This window comes from Pan troglodytes, chromosome 6, assembly GCF_028858775.2.
Source record: "Pan troglodytes isolate AG18354 chromosome 6, NHGRI_mPanTro3-v2.0_pri, whole genome shotgun sequence".
Lineage (NCBI taxonomy): Eukaryota > Metazoa > Chordata > Mammalia > Primates > Hominidae > Pan > Pan troglodytes.
Window position 1 is genome coordinate 75439282 of NC_072404.2, and position 22976 is coordinate 75462257.

Below are 22976 nucleotides of genomic sequence, written 5' to 3' on the forward strand. Positions count from 1 at the left end.
TATAAGCATGAGCCACTGCATCTGGCCTGTGTGACACAATTCTGTTTTTTATCTTTTTTTTTGGGGGGGAGGGGGATGGAGTCTCGCTCTGTCACCCAGGCTGGAGTGCGGTGGCGTGATCTTGGCTCAATGCAAGCTCCGCCTCCTGGGTTCACGCCATTCTCCTGCCTCAGCCTCCCGAGTAGCTGGGACTACAGGCGCCCGCCACCATGCCTGGCTAATTTTTTGTATTTTTAGTAGAGATGGGGTTTCACTGTGTTAGCCAGGATGGTCTCGATCTCCTGACCTCGTGATCTGCCCGCCTTGGCCTCCCAAAGTGCTAGGATTACAGGCGTGAGCCACCGCGCCCAGCCTATGTGATGCAATTCTGATGTCAACTCCCTGATGTTACCTCAAATGCCACAGGTTAAGGCCACCAGCCCCCACTAGGCTGCCCTCGCTTTAGACACACCTGCAGGCTTGGGTGTCCTCAGACCACATGTACTTCTCACCAACTGGCTGCAAATTTGGAGGTTCCCACCATGCCCTCAAGTTCGATAACTCACTAAAACAATTCACAGAATGCAGAAAAGCATGATACTTTCTTTCTCTTTTTTTTTTTTTTTTTTTTTTTTGAGACGGAGTCTTGCTCTGTCGCCCAGGCTGGAGTACAGTGGCCACCATGCTTGGCTAATTTTTGTATTTGTATTAGAGACGGGGTTTCGCCATGTTGGCCAGGCTGGTCTTGAACTCCTGACCTCAGGTGATCCACCCGCCTTGGCATCCCAAAATGCTGGGATTATAGGCATAGCCACCATGCCCGGTCGACTTCTAGAGTTTCAATAACAGAGATGTGATTCAAGAAGGGAGACATGTTTTGTAGATGGCAGGAGCTTCATGAAAAGAAGCCAATGAAGGGCAGGACGTGTAGCTGTCTACCTACAGGAAACCAGCCAGGAGCCTCCCCACAGGGACTTCAGCACAGATGGCCGGGAAAATCTGCATTAACCTGACCTCTGGACCTAAGAGAGGACAAGGCCTTGACCATTTCTACAGACTCACAAGATGCAATCTCTGTGGTCCATGCCCATGGTGTGATCTGGGAAACGGGGGACCTTCTAAATGCCAACAACAAGGAAATCAAATGTGCCATAAACAGAAATACCGGCATTGATGTGGGCCATGGAGAGGCCTAAACAGATGACTGCAGTTCACTGCTAAGGTCATCAAAGGGGTGACTCTGAAATAATAAATTTCAGGTGCCACGGCCCAAATAGCTGCATGAGGTGGGGAAGTCCTCCACATGCCTCTGCTTCCTTCAGTACCTGTTCATGAAATAAGCCAAGGTACTTCCCTGGGGAATTTCCTTTCTCTTTCTTTCTTTCGAGATGGAGTCTTGCTCTGTCGCCCAGGCTAGAGTGCAGTGGTGCAATCTTGGCTCAATGTAACCTCTCCCTCCTGGGTTTTAGCAATTCTCCTGCATCAGACTTCTGAGTAGCTGAGATTACAGGTGCATGCCACCATGCCCAGCTAATATTTGTATTTTTAGTAGAGACAGGGTTTCACCATCTAGGCCAGGCTGGTCTTGAACTCCTGACCTTGTGATCCACCCGTCTTGGCCTCCCAAAGTGCTGGGATTACAGGTGTGAGCCATCACGCCCGGACTTTTGTTTTATTTTTTGAGACGACGTTTCACTCTTGTTGCCCACACTGGAGTGCAATGGCACGATCTCAGCTCACTGCCACCTCCTCCTCCCAGGTTCAAGCGATTATCCTGCCTCAGCCTCTCGAGTAGCTGGGATTACAGGCACCCAACACCAAACCCAGCTAACTTATTGTATTTTTAGTAGAGATGGGATGTCACCATGTTGGCCAGGATGGTCTTGAACCCCTGACCTCTAATGATCCACCTGAATTGGTTTCCCAAAATGTTGGGATTACAGGCACAAGCCACTGCGCCCAGCCCCTCCCATACCTCTTTTGGTCAAGGCAGCACAATTCAGAAGAATCTTGCCAGGGAAGACTGGTAAATGGACGTCGATGTGATGCCTATGGCTCCTGGTGGATTTAGATACCTCCTGGTGCTTATTGATATCTTTACCAGTTGCACGGGGGCTTTTCCATGCCAGACTGAAAACGCAGGAGATCAATGATCAACCTTCAACTATTTACTAGCAGAACACTGAGGGGACTGTGCGGTCACCAATACCTCCTATTACACTTGGATAAACACCTCCCAGGAAATACAGATGAATAGAAAGGACATAGTCAAACAAGCAGAATGGCTGCATTCCTTCAACCAGAAGGGCCATTAATCTGTTTTCACACTGCTATAAAGAACGATGAGAAACTGGGTAATTTATGAAGAAAAGAGGTTTAATTGACTCACAGTTCTGCAGGCTGTACAGGAAGCATGGCTGGGGAGGCCTCAGGAAACTGACAATCACGGCAGAAGGCGAAGGGGAAGCAGGCACGTCTGGCCATGTTGGAGCAGGAGAGACAGAGAGAGTGAAGTGGGAGGGCTGCACGCTTTTAAACAACCAGATCCCACAAGCGCTCACTCAATATCACGAGAACGGCAAAGGGGAAGTCGGCCCCCATGAGCCAATCACCTCCCACCAGGTCCCTCCCACAACACTGGGAATTACAATTTGACATGAGATTTGGGTGTGGATACAGAGCTGAACCATGTCAAGGGTAGTTCAACCACTGAGATTGATTGATTGATTGATTGACTGAGATGGAGTCCTGCTCTGTTACCTAGGCTGGAGTGCAGTGGCACAATCTCGGCTCACTGCAACCTCCGCCTCCCGGGTTCAAGCGATTCTCCTGCCTCAGCCTCCCGAGTAGCTGGGACTACAGCACATGCCACCATGCCTAGCTAATTTTTGTATTTTTAGTAGAGACAGGGCTTCACCATGTTGGCCAGGCTGGTCTTGAACTCCTGACCTCGTGATCACCCTGCCTCGGCTTTTCTTTTGCTGGAATTACAGGCGTGAGCCACTGCACCCGGCCAACAACTGAGATTTAGAAGGCAGTCGAGTCCACTATACCGCACCTCACCTGGTTTCTTCCTCTGTTGGGGCCCCTCGTGGCCACTGTTCTGTTACTTTTTGGTCCTATTTATTTAAATGGATGGTGAGCTGTTTGTCCTCCAGGCTCCAACACTTCCACCTTCAGCTTGTATTACAACAATACCAGCCTTTCAAGCTACTCCGGGTGACCCCAGAACTCATTTGAACTCAGAAGCCCAAGAGTTTCATTCCTTTCACTTTAGGGGACTCAGTGCCCTGCTCAGCATGAAGTCGAAGCAGAAGCATGACCTCCATCCCTAATCCCTCAAGAATGAGGAGTGGAAGGTGTTGGCAGGAGGGTGGGGGTGAGGTTTGTAGATCTGTAATTGCATAAGACCAAATCTGGTTCAACTTTTTTTTTTTTTTTTTTTTTTGACGGAGTTTCACTCTTGTCACCCAGGCTGGAGTGCAATGGTATGAACTCAGCTCACTGCAACCTCCACCTCCTAGGTTCAAGTGATTCTGCTGCCTCAGCCTCCAGATAGCTGGGATTATAAGGGTGCACCACCACACCTGGCTAATATTTATATTTTTAGTAGAGATGGGGTTCTACCATTTTGGCCAGGCTGGTCTTGAAGTCCTGACCTCCACCTGCCTTGGCCTCCCAAAGTGCTGGGATTACAGGCGTGAGTCACTGCACCCGGCTCAGTTCAACTTTTATGTAATGAGGTTGTCAGTTGTTTTTCAATTGCCATGGACCCACAGGTTGAAGGGCATGTACCCTGTGCATGCCCAGGGTAACCAAGCATGCAACCACGGAGTGGAAACTAAAAGCTCGGCCTGAAGAGCTGAGACTGATTTAAGAACTGGACACTCCATGGCAGGAGCCAGGATCCAATCAGATTGAGTTTTGCTGTCACCCCATGGCAGGATCCAGTCAGATCACACCTCCCAGCATTACTTTATTGCAAGATCCAATCAAATCACAACTCATTACCCTATGCTTATAAAACCTGACATAGCCCCCAGCTGGGTAAGGGAGATTTGAGTATTTCTTCCTGCGTTCTTGCTAGCTGACTTACAAAAAAGCTTTAAAAAAAAGGCCACGCGTGGTGGCTCATGCCTGTAATCCCAGCACTTTGGGAGGCTGAGGCAGGCAGATCACTTGAGGTCAGGGGTGCAAGACCAGCCTGGCCAGCATGGTGAAACCCTATCTCTACTAAAAATACAAAAATTAGCTGGTCATGGTGACACATACCTATAATCCCAGCTACTTGGGAGACTGAGGCAGGAGAATCACTTGAACCCAGGAGGTAGAGGTTGCAGTGAGCCAAGATCACACCACTGCACTCCAGCCTGGCCGACAGAGTGAGAAGACTCTGTCTAAAAAAAGAACAGTTAAAATTAGCACCAAATGCTTTACGAGTAAAAAAAGTTTTTAGCTGCATATGTTTAAGTAACTTTTTAGATTGTAAAAAATACACATACAAAATGGAAAGGCACAAAGAAGAGAGCAAAAAGTGCATGAGATCTCACATCCAAGGATAACCGCTGAGAACATGAAAGTGCTGACTCTTCCAGCCTTTATACTATACACATTTAGGCCGTTGTTTTGTTTTTATAAAACCGTAATCATATAATACAGATAGTTTTATAATCTGGTTTTTAAACACAACAATTACATAACATTTAGCTGTTTCTTTTGCATTCAGATTCATAAGGGTTCCAGTAACTCATTTATCAGAAAACCAAGAGAAACAGTCTCATTAAAATGTAAGTACATAAGGCAGGCATGGTGGCTCACGCCTATAATCCCAGCACTTTGAGAGGCCGAGGTGGGCGGATCACCTGAGGTCAGGAATTCGAGACCAGCCTGGCCAGCCTGGACCACATGGTGAAACCCCGTCTCTGCTAAAAATACAAAAATGAGCCAGGTGTGGTGGTGCGCGCCTGTAATCCCAGCTATTCAGAAGGCTGAGGCAGGTGAATCGCTTAAACTCAGGAGGTGGAGGTTGCAGTGAATCGAGATCGTGCCACTGCACTCCAGCCAGGGCGCCAAAGTGAGACTCCATCTCAAAAAAAGATAAAAATTAAAAATAAAAATAAAATATATATATGTATATATATTTTTCCAGACAGTGTCTTACTCTGTCTCCCAGTCTGAAATACAGTGGCGCAATCATAGCTCACTGCAGCCTCAAGTTTCTGGGCTCAAGTGAATCTCCCACTTCAGCTTCCCAAGTAGCTGGAACTACAGGTGGATGCCACCATGCCCAGTCAATTTTTTTTTTAATTTTTCATAGAAACAGAGTCTCACTATGTTGCCCAGTCCTAATAAACACTATGTGATGAAAAGAAAAAAGTAAATCACCCTAAAGTTAAGTCTTCAATGTTAAGTCTTTAACGAGAAATGCAAATAAAGCATTTCTCAATAGATTATGGCAAGAGAATCAACTGAAGAATAAACATCTTTAGTAAATCTTTTGCTCATGTGCATTAACCAATACTCTTGAAAACCAAGATTAATTTACTGTACCTTCTTAATATTCCTTTGAAATTCCTTATGGTGCACAGGTAGTGTAGAAAATAACTGCTTCACGCTGACTGTGGTCCCTCTGGGGTGGGGGTAGGGGGTTTTCTGGATTATTTTCCCATCGTGATCAAACACCAGTCGAGTCCCAACCTTCACCGATGCATGGCAGGTAGAAATGGTGACATCGCTGTGAGAGAATACCAGGCGTGGTGTGTTCAGTGAGAGACCCGTGATGTTGAGCATTGACTATGCTTTTCTTCACTTAATTTTCTCTCAAAACTTTGTTAAAAAGCTGATGATCCCTCTGAGATAACCAAGATCTAAACGGTTGAGGAGTCATCATAAAATCTAAGGTTTGGCACCTAAAAGACAGTGAGACAGAGAGCACTAAACATACTTTGTTTTGATAAAAGCTTTGATTTCATTTTTCAGGTTGAATTGCAAAACCATAAATGATCTCAAGGTTTATTTATTCACAAATAGAGATTTGTTTTGTTATTACTCTTCAAATAAAATTGTTTTAAAGAATTTTTTAAAGAATTAAAAAAATTTTTTAAATTTTTAAAGAATCCAAGAGATATTATAATTAAAATGTATATGTAGGGCAGGGTGCGGTGGCTCATGCCTGTAATTCCAGCACTTTGGGAGGCCGAGGAGCGCAGATCACTTGAGGCCTGGAGTTCCAGACCAGCCTGGGCAACATGGCAAAACCCCATCTCTACTAAAAATACAAAAATTAGCCAGGAGTGGTGGTGCACGCTATAGTCCCAGCTCTTCAGGAGGCTGAGGCACGAGAATCACTTGAACCTGGGAGGCAGAGATTGCAGTGAGCTGAGACTGTGCCACTGCACTCCAGCCTGGGTGACAGAGTGAGACTCTGTCTAAAGAAAAAAAAAAAATATATATATATATATATATATATACACACACACACATACATATGTACACACACACATATATGTATATATATACACACATGTATATATACACACACATATATGTATATATATACACACACATATATATGTATATATATACACATATCTATATGTATATATATACACACACATATATATGTATATATACACACATCTATATGTGTATATATATTTAAATATAATTATAAAAATTTAGTATCTGTGCTATAATTAAATAGTGCTTTGGTGAAATGTTTCCCTAAAATTTGATGATGAAAAGCAATGGTAAGTGTCATTTATTACCTATATGTTATGTTAAAATTGAGAAGTTACTGTTCTAATAAGGGTAACCATTTTTTTTTAACAATACTATTTGCTTCATTTCATTCATTTATTTCCCACATTTCAGAAGTACTAGGACTTAGATTGGCAGTGAGACAAAACAGAATTCAGAAGCTAGAAGCTGAGATACCGAGATAGAAAACTGTAAATAATAACGATTCCAATTAACTTTCTGAGAGGTTTTTCTAAGGGGTCAAGTGAATGGATAAAAACATTGTATCACCTCAGTGCACACAGTGAGCTCAGAGCTTCCCCCTGAAAGCCGAAAGTTTCAACCTCAGTTAGGTCGGCAAACTCTTGAATCTTACATGTGTGATGTTTCAGAGCTAAAAGAGACTGTAAAGTAAGGACTAAGATACCTCAAGTGCTAAAACAACGGATATACATGATATCTAGTAACTGGCTGAAAAAACTCTTTTTGCGTTTCCCAAGACAGTGTTACTCAAAATTCTGAGACATGTGGCCCAATTATTTTATAATAGAATTAGAAAAAGTCAACTTACTTAAGCCTTCAAAGTTTTCTTCTTCTACCCCACATCCATTGTCTGAAACTTCAATGAGATCCACTCCATAGTCCTTAAGCTTTAGATCTAGAAAGTTTAAATATTTATGTATTTATTAAAAATGGACCCATGCTAGAATGGCATGAACCCGGGGGGCGGAGCTTGCAGTGAGCTGAGATCGCGCCACTGCACTCCAGCCTGGGAGACAGTGAGACTCCGTCTCAAAAAGAAAAAAAAAAAAAAAAAAAAATGGACCCATGCTATAAGCTTTTATATTCATATTATTTATAACATATGCAAATTGAAGAGTCATAACTATACCTTTAGTTAAAAGTACGAGTATCATTTTGTATATTTCATTTTTATAAAGCCCTTTCTGGCCATTTACTAGCCCAGATTAAATAGTTTAGCTTTTTCTTTCCTCTTTTTTTTTTTTTTTTTTTTTTTTTTTTTTCTCCATAGGCTAGTCAAATGAAGCAGTTGGAGTGGAGAAGGAACAAAAAAATCTGTAACTGGTTGTGATCAATTAGTGGTTAACACCGTTGCACTTTGACCAGCCTTTTCTTTTGAAAGAAATAATTTTAACATACCCAGTAAGGAGAAAGGGGGGCAGGCGCGGTTGTTCATTCCTGTAATCCCAGCACTTTGGGAGGCCAAAGTGAGCAGATCACCTGAGGTCAGGAGTTCCAGACTAGCCTGACCAACGTGGAGAAACCCTGTCTCTACTAAAAATACAAAATTAGCCAGGTGTGGTGGTGCATGCCTGTAATCCCAGCTGCTCGTAAGGCTGAGGCAGAATTGCTTGAACCCGGGAGGCTGAGGTTGCGGTGAGCCGAGATCGTGCCATTGCACTATAGCCTGGGCAAGAAGAGCGAAACTCCATTTCAAAAAAAAAAAAAAGACAACTGGTTCTGGAATCAGACTTCCTGGATCCTATTTTATTAGCTTTATAATCTCAAAAAAAGGAAATTTCCTGTTCCTTAATTTCCTCATCTGTAAAATGAAGATAATAAGTTCTATCTCATAAAGTTACTCAGCGGATTAATAATTTTTTATGTTTATTTTATTTTGTTATTTTCTCTTTTTTTTCTTGTTTTTTTTTTTGAGATGGAGTTTTGCTCTTGTCACCCAGGCTGGAATGGAGTGGCATGATCTGATCTTGGCTCACTGCAACCTCCACCTCCGAGGTTCAAGCAATTCTCCTCCCTCAGCCTCCCGAGGAGCTGAGATTACAGCCATGCACCATCACATCTGGCTAATTTTTGTATTTTTAGTAGAGACAGGGTTTTACCATGTTGGTTAGGCTGGTCTTGAACTCCTGACCTCAAATGATCAGCCCTGCTCTGCCTCCCAAAGTGCTGGGATTATAGATGTGAGCCACTACTCCATGCCTATTTTATTTTTATTGAGACAGAGTCTTGCTCTGTCCCAGGCTGGTGTGCAGTGGCACGATCTCGGCTCACTGCAACCTCTGCCTCCCGGGTTCAAGCCATTCTCATGCCTCAGCCTCCCAAGTAGCTGGGATTACAGGCTTCTGCCACCAGGTCTGGCTAATTTTTATATTTTTAGTAGAGACAGAGTTTCACCATTTTGGACAGGCTGGTCTCAAACTGCTGACCTCAGGTATCCACCCACCTTGGCCTCCCAAAGTGCTGGGATTACAGGTGTGAGCCACCACACCCGGCCTGCTTTATTTTTTTAATAGAGATGAGGTCTCACCATGTTGGCCAGGTTGGTCTTGAACTCTGGCCTCAAGCAATCCCCCCACCTTGGCCTCTCAAAGGGCTAGGATTACAGGCGTGAAACACCACGCCCAGCTATTCTGCAAATTAAATGAGATATTTCTGTGCAATTCTTAGCATAACACCTGCCTGGCACACCATAAGAACACAATAAAAGCTGTTGTTAGTATTATTACTACCTAGCTAAGTACTAGGCACATAATAGGTGCTAACTTTAACTTAAAAATAATAATTTATTACTACATCAACACTTGATAGTCTTATTTCAATAACAAATGTTTCTTGACTACAACAACACCCACTAATCATTTCTTGTGGCTTAAAACTCTCCCAAACTTACCAATATTAGTGGCACCAGCATCCAGACTGTTTTCTACTAACTCCTTCACTGCAGTGCTTAGACTCAGTACCACTGGCCCAGAGCAAATCTGATGGACTGACTTCCGATCAATAGGTTTGATGGCCTTAGCAGGTTCTGTACTAAAGAAATGGTACAAGAAACAAAGCAAGTATTCAGCTATATATTTTCATCCTGATTTTAACTGTGGGAAATGACTCGACACTGTAAATAGTTTATGGGTCTAATCTGTTCATTTATTATATTAACAAATACATTTATTATATCCAGAAATAGAAACACTGTTTTACAATCCTTAAATATGTACCCAAAATACTTCTGGATAGACACTTCAAATTCAACAGATCCTTAATATCTAGGATCCACATGGAGAAAACATACATTGTATCTCTCAAATTACCAAAATCTTTGGCAACAATGGTGTCTTCTCTCTTGAAAACTGAAAGCATGGCCTGGTGGGGTGGCTCATGCCTGTAATCCCAGCACTTTGGGAGGCAGAGGCAGGCGGATCACTTGAGGTCAGGAGTTGGAGACCATCCTGGCCAACATGGTGAAACCCTGTCTCTACTAAAAATACAAAAAATTAGGCAGGCATCATGCGGGGCGCCTATAAACCCAGCTACTCAGGAGGCTGAGGAAGAAGAATCGCTTGAACCTGAGAGATAGTGGTTGCAGTGAGCGAGATCATACCAGTGCACACCAGCCTGGGTGACAGAACAAGACTCTGTCTCCAAAAAACAAACAAACAAACAAACAAAAAACTCACAACAATTCTCTAATGGCGAGGGAGTAAATAAGTGACCGATAATGCTGGAGAAAGAGGAAGTGACTGGGTCCCCAGTACAGGTTAGAATGAAAAAATCCCTACCAATGTAAATCAAATGTAAAATCAACAAAAGAGTTCATGTATGTGGTATGTGTGTGGGAAGGAAAGTGATATTTGGGGGTTGGGAGGTGTTACTGAGGGTACTGAGTACATATAAACAACTCTTTAGTTACTCCCAAAGGTCTGGGATGAGTGTTTTTTAACATGTGATAATCTACTAACTTACCTGGACTATGTTGACATGGAAATTCACCTTCCATTATCCACGGCTCCTCTCCCTGCTCCACTTCCTTCACCTCCACTCCATGATGATGTTTGGCTTGGTGATAATCATACCCTGTTAATGGGAAAAGAAGAAGGACTTGGGCAAGCTGCTTGGCTTCAGAATCTCCAAAGTACAAGTGTTGCCACCTCATAAGCTGCATAACAGAAGTGCTCCATTTTTTTACCTTATCAAAGTTAGAACCTTTCAATGAAGAATAATATAAACACTCCAGCTAGTGCCCACAAGGAATTAAATGGTGTCATCACTTATTTCTTCAAACTCAAGGATAAAACCCCATTCAACTGAGAGCATTCAGAAAGCAAGCTATCCTCACCCACAGAAACTAGATGGCTGTAGTTCTCCAACATCACATCCCCGTATGTTGTCTTCTCATCAGGGTCCAGTTGCTGCCACTCCTCCTGGGTGAAATCCACAGCCACATCTTTGAATGACACTGGCCCCTGTAATGGCAACATGATCAGAATTGGGAGATATGGAAAAGGGATAGGGGGTTATCATTTTACAAAGTTCACTCGTAAAGTTAACCATGAACATTGTATACCTTATTTTATGTTACAGATTATGGAAGGGAAATCATATTGGAAATCATACAGGAAACATATATCCTTTGGGGATATATATATATAAAATATATATTACCCCACAAAAATAAAAACCCAAAACACAACTGAACTCCTATTTTGCAACTGAACTGAGTTTTGGGGATATGAGATGAGTGAAACACCATGCCTGCTCTCAGAAAGCAGACAACCTAATAAGGAGATAAACATGTAAACAAACACAAGCATTTTACTCCTTGTCACTTCTTTGCTGCCAGGCCCTCCCCTTCTCCTGGACCTCTTCACGTTGGAGTGCCCACCACTCAGTTCCTGGTCTTCTTCTTCCTAACTCACTGCTCTGGGGCTCTCACCTGGTTTCAGCTCCTTGTTCTTTTGTCTTTTTTATTCTCATAGCCAGTGGCCTCTGGCTATCTGCATGGCTGAGTTTTATCTCAAACATCTCAATCTCACAGCAATAAATATTCGTTAAATGAATGAATGCCCAAAGCTGCTTTTAGAGTAATGCAGACAAGGTGCAGAATGATTTAACAAAAGAGGATCAAATTATTTTAACTTTATGCCATCAGATTAGGCTTCACAGACTCAGTTAACTTGAAGTCCTTAAACATGAATTGTGTATTCTATGGGATGAAGGGGAGGAAGAATATGATGAGGTGTAAAAGTACCAATGGCAAACATGAAGCAGCTTCAATTTTTAAGAGGTTGGGGCTGGGCATGGTGGCTCATGCCTATAGTCCTAGCACTTTGGGAGGCCGAGATGAGAGGATCATTTGAGCTCAGGAGTTCGAGACCAGGTTGGGGAACATAGTAAGAACCTCATCTCTACTAAAAATAAAAATTGTTTTAAAAATTGGCTGGGCATCATGGCACATGCCTGTAGTTCCAGCTACCTGGGAGGCTAAGGCAGGAGGATGGCTTGAGCCTGGGAGGTCAAGGCTGCAGTGAGCTGTGAATGCAACACTGCACTCCAGCCTAGGCAACAGAGCGAGACCTTGTCTCAAGAAAAAAAAAAGAAAAATGCAAAACTCCTGGGCTCCAGCAATCCACCTGCCTTGGCCTCCCAAAGTGTTGGGATTACAGTCTTGGGCCAGCATACCCCGCCCAAACTTGTAGTTTAGAAAAAGGAAGTGCCCAGTAAGCATGCTGCATTATCCTGTTATTTATAAAGAAGATATCAACAAGGGGTTCAAACCCAGTGATATACCTAGGACCATGTAGATCCCAAGAGATAGCAGAGTCAGAGCTGCTAGGCTGGTGGGCTGAGAAACTAAAGCAGAACATCCAAGCTTATCCACAGGCAGGCCACAGGAGCTGATAAAATCACCAAGAGAGAGTAATAACCTTCTAGGTTAAGTTAGTCCAGAAGGCAAGGAGGTGGAGGGGTTAGAAGACGGATCAGCCAATAAATAACATAAAATTACATGCCAATACAATACCACTTATATCAATACAAATACCCATAATGAAACATAACTAAACAAAATCCAGTACCAGATTAAAAACATAATATACAACAGACAAATAGGACTTATTCCAATAATATAGACTAGTTTAATATTTGGAAATCTATTAATATGATAGGCCACTATAACACAGCAAAGAAGAATAAACTTCTTGTATCCATGAAGATACTTGAAAAAGCTTGACAGAAAAACCTGATTTAAAAAAACAAACTAAAGAAAACAGAAACTGATGGATGCTTCATCAACATCAATATTATGTATATATACACATATAAATATTACACCCTAACATGCAGTAGTACATATGATATATATGTGACATATGTATTTCAATTACACACAAGCAAATATATAGTTTGTGTGTATACACACACACACACATGCACGTGCACATACACGGACACACATAAACTCTTATGCCTCAGTCTTCTTGGTCCAAAAGTCAGGATTTTACTTAACAGGGAAAAACTACATACCTTCCCACTAAGATCAAGAACAAGGTATTAATAAAATGCTCATTATCTACAACTAGAGAAGAGAAAACAATTAGAGGAATATAACTTAGGAAAAGTAAAAGTGCTCGGGCTGCCAGGCGCGGTGGCTCACGCCTGTAATCCCAGCACTTTGGGAGGCCAAGGCGGGCGGATCACGAGGTCAGGAGATCGAGACCATCCTGGCTAACATGGAGAAACCCCGTCTCTACTAAAAATACAAAACATTAGCCGGGCATGGCCGCGGGTGCCTGTAGTCCCAGCTACTCAGGAAGCTGAGGCAGGAGAATGATGTGAACCCAGGAGGCGGAGTTTGCAGTGAGCTGAGATTGTGCCACTGCACTCCAGCCTGGGCGACAAGTGAGACTCCATCTCAAAAAAAAAAAAAAAAAAGTGCTCGGGCACGGTGGCTCACGCCTGTAATCCCAACACTTTGGGAGGCTGAGGTGGGCAGATCACCTGAGGTCAGGAGTTTAAGACCAGCCTGGTCAACATGGTGAAACCCCATCTCTACTAAAAATAAAAAAAAAAAAATAATTAGCTGTATTATTAAGGTCAACGTAATAATACAAAGATATCAGTTACCCTAAATTACTTTATAAATATGCAATCCCAATAAAAATACCAAAAAGCTTTTTCCTGGAACTAGATAAGCCGACACTACAGTTCATATGAGGTGGAAGAAAATCAAAAACAGCTCAGGGAAAAAAAACATTTGGACATGGATAAAACTGGACCCAGGCCAGGTGTGGTGGCTCATGCCTGTAATCCCAGCACTCTGGAAAGCTGAGCCAGAAGGACTGCTTGAGGCCAGGAGCTTGAGACCAGCCTTGGCAACATAGCAAGACCCTGTCTCTACAAAGAAAAAAATATATATATTAGAAAAAATAGAGAGAGAGAGACATGAGGACTTCTGCCCTCAGGTGTGATAAACTAACAGGTACTGCATATACCCTCCAACCTGAAACAGCACACACCAAAGAACAACAACAAAATCAAAAACAGAAAGAAAAATAAAATGGAGAACATATATGAAGCAATGGTTTGTTTGTTTTTGTTTTTGTTTTTGTTTTTTATGAGACAAAGTCTCGCTCTTGTCTTCCAGGCTGGAGTGCAATGGCACAATCTTGGCTCACTGCAACCTCCGTCTCCCGAGTTCCAGCGATTCTCCTGCCTCAGCCTCCCAAGTAGCTGGGATTACAAGCATGCACCAGCACGCCCGGCTAATTTTTGTATTTTTAGTAGAGACGGGGTTTCACCATGTTGGCCAGGCTGGTCTTGAACTCCTGACCTCATGATCCGCCTGCCTTGGCCTCCCAAAGTGCTGTGATTACAGGTATGAGCCACCATGCCTGGGCTGAAGCAATGGTTTTCAAGGCACTGATTATCAGGCAGTAGAGTTATCTATGAGTGATGGGAAATAAACAAGGTGAACCAATCAACTTCTGCCTTGAGTGACTCCAGGCCACGGAGCAGGGAAGAACAGAGGCAGATGTGAGGAGAAAGAGCTGCGAGTCGGGAAAATGGGCAGGAAACTACAACCCAGAAGGAAAACAATCAGTCCAACAAAACTGGCCCAGAATTGACACAGAGTTTACAACTGGCACAGAGCACTGAGAGAGTTCATCGTTCTATTCCAAATGTTCAAAAAAATTAAGACAGGCAAGATGTGAAAAAGACCCATGCTAACCTTCTACAGATAGTACAATATCTGAGATGAAAATTATACTGGACAAGATGAACAGCATCGTGGAAAAAAGAGATTAGTGAATATAAAGACAGCAACAGAAGTTACATAAAATGAAACAGAGAAAAAAGAATTAAAAGGAAATAAAGAGCAACAGTATGTTGTGGGAAAATTTCAAGTGGCCTAATATACAGGCAACAAGAATCAATGGAGGGGAGGTGGTGGGTACTTGAAGAAATAATGATAAAAATGTTCCCCAAGTGATGACACCATAAACCCAAGATCCAAGAAGTTCAATGATCCCCAAAACAGAAACATGAAAAAAAGATACCATGACATATTGCAATCGAATTGTCCAAAACTAGTGATAAAAAGTTTAAAACAATAAGGGGGGAAGAAAAAAAGACATGTTATATATAGGGGAACAAACATGAGTATGAGATCAGATTTCTCTTAGAAAAAAATGTAAGTAGGAAGACAACAGAGAAACATATTTAAAGCACTGTGGAGAAAAATCCAGCAAAAACACCTTTAAAAGCAAAGACACAATGAAGACATTTGCAGACCTACAAGAATTCATCATCAACTAGAAGAAATGTTAAAGAAAGTCCTTCAGGCAGAAGTAAAATGACAGAAAATAAAAATTTAGCTTTACATAAAGGAATGAAGAGTACCAGAAATGGTAACTGTGTATTTTCTCTCATTACTTAAATCTCTTTAAAAGATACCTGGGCCAAGTGTGGTGGCTCACACCTGTTATCCCAGCACTTTGGGAGGCTGAGGCAGACAGGTCACCTGAGGTCAGGAGTTCGAAACCAGCCTGGCCAACATGGCGAAACCTCATCTCTACTGAAAATACAAAAATTAGCCGGACGTGGTGGTAGGTGTCTGTAATCCCAGCTACCCGGGAGGCTGAGGCAGGAGAATCACTTGAACCCAGGAGGTAGAGGTTGCAGTGAGCCGAGATCGCACCCCTGCACTCCAGCCTGGGGGACAGAGTGAGACTCTGTCTCAAAATAAATAAATAAATAAATACTGTTTAATTAACAACAACGTAATAGATAGTGTGTGGCACTGATACCACCTGTAAAAATGAAATGAACAACGGTGTAAAGACCAAGAGGAGAGAAATGGAAGTGTCCTATTGTAAGCTTCTCTTACTCTAAGAAAAATGGTATATTACTTAAGAATAAACTATGATAATTAAGGCTGCATACTATAAATTCTAACTCACTAAAATAATAACAGTGTGATAGCCAAAAACCCAACAAAAGATATAAAGTAGAATCATAAAAAAATCTCAACTAATCAAAAGGAAGGAAGACAAACAGAGACATTTTAAAAAGAAACAAAGAAGATGAGACTAAAAGAAAGCAAAGACAACGGACTATAACCTAACTCGTTTTATTAATAATCACATTACATGTAAACGGTCTATACATCCCCAATTATGAGACAGAAATAGACTGATGAATACAAGCAAGATCCAAATCTTGCTGCCTACAAGAAATAATACTTTAGATATAAAGATGCAAATAGGTTAAAAGTAAAAGGATGGAATAAGATATAGCATGCATGCATTACTCAAAAGAATGCTTCATAAATAAAAAAGTAAATTTCACAGCCTGGAATATTAGCAGGGATAAGGAAGGCCATTTTACAAAGTGGTTAATTAATCAACAGGACATAACCTTGAACATTTATGTGTCTAATATAACACATGAAGCAAAAAGTGGTAAAATTGCAAAGAGAAACAGAACCACAACTGCAGCAGATTTCAATCCCCTCTCCCCCACAATTGATACAAGTGGGCACACAATCAACAAGGATATAGTACACCTGAACAACACAACCAACCAACTTGATCTCATTAACATTTATCAAACACTCCACCCAACCAGAGCAGAACAAGCCATCTTCTCAGGCATGCACAGAATTTTCCCAAGACAGATCCTATTATGAGCCATAAATTTAAGAGGTTCCATGTAGTATTCCAGACAAAAATTCAGTCTAAATCTAATCATAAAGAAAGATCAGGGAAACCTAAATTTAAAGACTTCTATAAAATCACTGGCCTGTATTCTTCAAATATTATAATGGCACTGAGGAACAAATCCATATTAAACAGACTTAAAAAGCATGAAAACTAAAGGCAATTAACAGTCCTAGACTGAATCTTCTACCAAAAATTAAAAATTGCTATAAGGGAAATTACTGGGAAATTGGCCAAACTGGAAAATGAACTACAGATAAAAGTATTAAATAAATGATAAATTTCCTGAATTCAATTACTGTGCTATGGATATTTAACAGAATGTTCTTGATTTTATGAGATATAATCTAAAACTTTATAGGGTAAAGAGGCATGACATACCCACTCTCAAATAGTTCAGAAAATATATATACACACATATGTATATACGCATATAAATGATTAATGTGGGAAAATGTTAAGAATGAAGTGTCTGAACAAAAGGAAGTATCTGGGATTTCTTTGTAAAATCCTTGCAATTTTTCTGAAAATTTGAAATGATTTCAAAATAAAATGCTGAATAGAAAATAATGCTATCAAATATATATTATACATTTGCTATCAAATATATCAAATATATTTCAAAAGGACTCAGAAACCAACTTAAAGGGATTCCGTCTGGCCAAAGATGGAACCACTTAATTTTCAAAAAGAATCACAACTTCTATGTACTGAAATATTTACTATCTGTTTAAACCCATGAGCTCATAATGGTAACAAAACAAAAAAACCTTCCTGCTTAGAAGCCTACTCAATATTATAGAAACTGTCTTTCCTGCATGAATTACATAAACAAATAGAGAATAGAAATTTATCTTTAGAAAAGTATTCTAGGCCAGCTGTGGTGGCTCATGCCTATTATCCCAACACTGGGAGGTCAAAGAAGAGGATCACTTGAGCCCAGTTCAAGACCAGCCTGGGCAACATAGAGAAACCTGTCTCTACTAAAACTTAAAAAATCAGCTGGGCATTGTGGCACATGACTACACTCCCAGCTACTTGGGAGGCAGAAGTGGGAGGATCACTTGAGCACAGGAGTTTGAGGCTGCAGTGAGCCATAAATGCGCCAGCCTGTGCGACAGAGTGAGACTCTGTCTCCAAAAAAAGAAAAGAAAAGAAACATATTTTGGCTAGTAAATAAAGAATAAATGGTAGAATTAGCAGATCACCATTTTGCCTCCCCTAATGAACTAGTAAATCACAGCAATAATCAACAGTCAATAGTTCTTAACTTCACAAAAACAAAGAAGGTAACACGTGCCTCCAGAAGTAGACAAATGCCACGTATGGTATAGTTGTGTGAAAAGAACTGAACATAAACTTGATTAGACTTCTAGATCAAACTACCAATTTTACAAGGCATATGAGATATTTTTTAAAAATTTGCTAAGGTGAAACAAGGGTAACACAATCCAAACTGAGGATAACCAACCCAGTTTCTTCAAAACAATGAGCACGCAGGAGACATACTATGGGAACTATTAAAAGATTTAACGCAACTGCCACGTGTATTAAGGAAGAGAGTATTATGGGTTATTCCTAGCCCCTTTAAAAAAATTCTTTATTGGCCACGTGTGGTGGCTTACACCTGTAATCCTAGCGCTTTGGGAGGCCAAAGTGAAAGGATCGCTTGAGGCCAGGAGTTTGAGACCAGCCTGAGCAATACAGTGAGAATACATCTCTAGGCCGGGAGCCGTGGCTCACGCCTGTAATCCTAGCACTTTGGGAGGCCGAGGCAGGCAGACTGCCTGAGCTCAGGAGTTCAACACCAGCCTGTGTGACACGGTGAAAGCCAGTCTCTACTAAAATACAAAAAAAACTAGCCAGGTGTGGCAGCATGCATCTGTAGTCCCAGCTACGTGGAAGGCTGAGGCAGGAGGATCGCATGAGCCCAGGAGATTGAGGCTGCAGTGAGTTTTGATCACGTCTACACTCCAGCCTGGATGACACAGCAAGACCCTATCTCAAAAAAAGAAAAAAAGAAACAAAACAAAAGACTTCACCATTTAAAGACAAACAGAAATACTTACAGATGAATCTTTTTAAGAGCCAAGAAAAGAGAGACTCCATGGAGAAAATATCAGTTTGGAAGTAACGGATGTCAAAGGCAGACAAAGGGTCCTGTGAGGAAGGGGCTAGGAAATGCCCGCTGGATTTGACTGCAATTAAATCACTGGTCATCTTTACTGACTGACTCAGCAAAGTGAAAAGGACAAAACGAAAACACTGAGAACTGAAATGAGAAACAGAAATGAGGAAATCTTCACAAGAGAGTAACTGTATTGTTTGCTGTGCAACCCCAACAAAAAGACGAACAAATATCTGAAGGATGATCATGTCATTCACTCCCCCCATGATCTAGGACTCAACAGTAAAAACAGAATTCTGTTTACTTGGATCACAATATTTCTGTCCCTGGAAAAATTATACGCACCAAGTTCTCCTTGGGCAGCAGGCCCTCTGCTTACATAAGCACCAAGAATAAGCCATAAGTTACAGTAATTTAATGGTTGTTATTAGGAAAGCTATCCACAATTATATCAACTTGAATGAAGAAATTTTTCCAAGTCCTAGAAAATCTTTTAAATCCACAAGTAACAAAATTGGTTTCTCCTTATAATCAATGCAAATCATGTCATGGATGGTGATATGGTTTCAGTTTGTGTCGCCTCCCAAATCTCATATTCAATTGTAATCCCCAATGTTGGAGGTGGGACCTGGTGGGAGGTGATTGGATCATGGGGACAATTTCCCTTTTGGTGCTGATACTGAGTGAGTTATCACAAGATGTGGTTGTTTAAAAGTGTGTAGCGCCTCCCCCTCCTTCTTCCTTCTCCTCTGGTGATGAAGATGTACCCGCTTTTCCTTCACCTTCCACCATGACTGTAAGTTTCCTGAGGCCTCCCCAGCCATGCTTCCCATGATAGAGCCTGCAGGTGTGAGCCAATTAAACCTCTTTTCTTTATAAATTACCCAGTCTTGGTTATTTCTCTATAGCAGTGTGAGAATGGACTAATACAGATGGCATTTTCCTTTTGTGATGACTGCCAAGAATATCAGTCCTGGGTGCGGCTCAATTTCAACAGCCTTAAAATATACTACCCATACATACAAGCTTCACAAATCATTTTTGGTGCTGATCTGCCACACTAACTATATTTTACAGGATAATGTCTATTTCCACATTCCCATTTTAAAGTATGAATCCTGGCTGGGCGTGGTGGCTCATGCCTGTAATCCCAGCACTTTGGGAGGCTGAGGTGGGAGGATCACCTGAGGTCAGGAGTTTGAGACCAGCCTGGCCAACACGGTGAAACCCTGTCTCTTCTAAAAATACAAAAAATTGGCTGCGCACGGTGGCTCACGCCTGTAATCCCAGCACTTTGGGAGGCCGAGGCGGGTGGATCACGAGGTCAGCAGATCAAGACCATGATGAAACCCCGTCTCTACTAAAACTACAAAAAAAAAAAAAAATTAGCCAGGTGCGGTGGCGGGCGCCTATAGTCCCAGCTGCTCAGGAGGCTGAGGCAGGAGAATGGCGTGAACCCAGGAGGCGGAGCTTGCAGTGAGCCAAGATCACGCCACTGCACTCCAGCCTGGGCAACAGAGTGAGACTCCGTCTCAAAAAAAAAAAAAAATTAGCTGGGCATGGTGGCGCATGCCTGTAATCCCAGCTACTCTGGAGGCTGAGACAGGAGAATCGCTTGAACCCAGGAGGTGGAGGTGGCAGTGAAGCAAGATCATGCCACTGCACTGCAGGCTGGGCAATAGAGCAAGACTGCATCTCAAAAAAAAAAAAAAAAAAAGTATGAATCCTTACAAGCCTCTTAAAATGCACCATAAAATAAAGTTGAGGAACATATACACAAGCAGGAAAACTCACCTGCAATGTGTTCATTTTCTGCTGCTCTTGGAAACATGCAGAGACTGTGGCTGATAGACCTAGAGGGGCAGAAGCAGGTCACTGAAGTCACGAGTGCTCCGGCCTGCAAAGGCAGAAATCTCCTGCATTACGAACCACAAAAGAAAGCTCAAATAGGTTAACACCCTGTGAACACTCAGCCTGCAAACACTCAGAAGGGCCTAAAAGAGTGATACAGGGTTTCACCACATTGGCCAGGCTGGTCTCGAATTCTGGCCTCAAGTGATCCACCTGCCTCAGGCCAACATGGCAAAACCCCGTCTCTACTTAAAAATAGCAAAAAAATTAGCCAGGCATAGTGTCACATGCCTGTAGTCCCAGCTACTCAGGAGGCTGAGGCACAAGAATCATTTGAATCTGGGAGGTGGAGGTTGCAGTGAGCGGAGACCACGCTGTTGCACTCCAGACTGGGTGAGAGATACTGTCTCAAAAAAAAAAAAAAAAAAGTGATAGGGGAAGCATGCACTTGTAACTTTGTAACTCTAAGATAATCGGATAGTAATTAGGTGAGCTAAGACTCTCATGGGTAACATGGTCTGCCATCAAGTACAACGTGCAAAAAGAAAAAAATTTCCCATTATACGGCTCATGATTTTTGTGGTTTGTTTGCTGAGACAGGGTCTCAATCTGCCACCCAGGCTGGAGTGCAGTGGTGCATTCACGGCTCTCTGCAGCCTCGACCTCCTGGGCTCCATCCATCCTCCCACTTCAGCCTCCTGAGTAGTTAGGACCACAGGTGCATCCCAGCATGCCTGGCTGCTTTTGTATTTTTTGTAGAGTCAGGGTCTCCCTATGTTGCCTAGGCTGGTCTCTAACTCCTGGTCTCAAGGGATACTCCTGCTCTAGGCCCGCAAAGTGCTGGGATTACAGGTGTGAGCCACTGCATCCGGCCCGCGTTTTCTTATTGTCTCTCTAAACTGCTTAAAATCAAAGAAGCCATAGGAATTGAATATGTGAGCTCTCAGAAATGAAATGTGTATAAAATATGGTTTTGTTTCTAAATTATCTAACTGAACTTGGTTATTGCTGCACCTAATAATCTTCTATTAAGAAAACTAGGATACGGGAGAAAGAACACTGGCCTGGGAGATAAGACTCCTGAGTTCTACTATGAGTAATTCCATCCACAAAGCCAGTGACCTGGTCAAGTCACCCACCTGCTAAGGCCCAGTCTCTTCCCCTAGCAACTGAGGCAGCAGCAGAGAATCCCTGCAGACTGTTCCTGCATTACTACGATTCTCCCAGGGCAGATCTAAGGGGCGAATCAGCAGACACTTAAATGAGAAAACAGAGGTGCTGAGGGACGTTTAGAGGCGGTCGAAATCTGGAGCACGGAGAGGAGGAGGAAGGGCTGTTAGGGGTTAGGGGGGAGTGGAGACGACGTCCGCAGCTGAGGGTGGAGACACCCTCCACGCCTCCATAAGCCTCGTCCTCCCAGATCTTCCCATGCAGCGCCTGTTCGGTGCAGCCGGACCCTGCCCTCGAACCCAAACACACGTCTCTCCTGCAAGCGATCGGGACCCCCCCCCCGCCCCACACTCAAAGGTCCCCAACACACGGTGACTTCACCCAGGCCCTTCTCGCTCTGGGCCCGAAAATCCAAGACTTACCCTCCTGGGGCTCCGCAGCCTCTGCCCCCCGGCTCCCGAGAGGCCGGGGCGGGGCTGCTGTCGCTGGCGCGCGTGTCTGCTCACGAGGTCCCCTCCTGTCCACCTCACCAAGGCTGTTCTGCTCCCGAGGGGCCCGGGCCGGGCCTACGGGGCAAATCCAGGCGGGTGTCCTTCTGGGGGCCCAGATCCGCCTCCCTGGGGCTCATCATACAGCGACGGCCTGGTCTAGGCCGCCAAGGACACATACGGGCCAGGCCCGGGTCCCGCCGCCCCTTCGCCTCCGCCGCCACCTCAGCCGACTCCCTCCCGGCCCCTCTGGCCCCAGCGCCGCTGACTCCGGGGCTCACGCTCCGGGGTCCCCGCTTGAGCCTCCACCCGGCCCGCGCGAACCCTGGTCTGCACAGCTCCGCGTCCGCCTAGGTGCTGGCCCAGGGCGGTCAGCGTCCAGCCCCGCAGGCTATGCGATGCTCGTCCACTGCAGGCCAAACCCTAGGAACCAGAGCAAGCGGCGACCTGAAGACTCACAGGAAGCGAGGGCAGGGCGGCGGCAGCGCGCATGCCCGAACACGCACGCCGGGAGAGGTGCACACGCGCAGGAGTGCACCGGAAGTCCGCCTCCCAGGGCCCACTGCTGGTCTCAGGACAAGTACTGGACTCTATTTCCCATGAGCCTATGCGCCTCACAAGTTTAGGGGCCGTTTTAAATGTCTC

General features: G+C 43.3%; 1 protein-coding gene across 15 annotated transcripts in view; it reads right to left on the reverse strand.

The window, feature by feature from the left end:
• Positions 1 to 22395, reverse strand: part of LOC134810436 (putative postmeiotic segregation increased 2-like protein 3) — a 54481-nt gene extending 32086 nt beyond the window's left edge. For 3 of the 15 annotated variants that reach the window (XM_063814372.1, XM_063814376.1, XM_063814377.1), the window contains exons 1-9: positions 21813 to 21907; positions 20617 to 20719; positions 10814 to 10940; positions 10441 to 10551; positions 9371 to 9505; positions 7289 to 7375; positions 7009 to 7111; positions 5530 to 5713; positions 2369 to 2455 (exon numbers count right to left, since the gene is read on the reverse strand). In XM_063814372.1, the coding sequence (XP_063670442.1) occupies positions 2423 to 2455; positions 5530 to 5713; positions 7009 to 7111; positions 7289 to 7375; positions 9371 to 9505; positions 10441 to 10551; positions 10814 to 10940; positions 20617 to 20631 (795 nt within the window). In that variant the 5' untranslated portion in view covers positions 20632 to 20719; positions 21813 to 21907 and the 3' untranslated portion in view covers positions 2369 to 2422. Of the gene's footprint in view, positions 1 to 1399; positions 2110 to 2368; positions 2456 to 5529; positions 5714 to 7008; positions 7112 to 7288; positions 7376 to 9370; positions 9506 to 10440; positions 10552 to 10813; positions 10941 to 20616; positions 20739 to 21812; positions 21908 to 22265 lie in introns of those variants that run through there. The other 12 variants (XM_063814374.1, XM_063814375.1, XM_063814366.1 and 9 more) reach the window with 10 other exon arrangements.
• Positions 22396 to 22976: the final 581 nt, after the last annotated feature.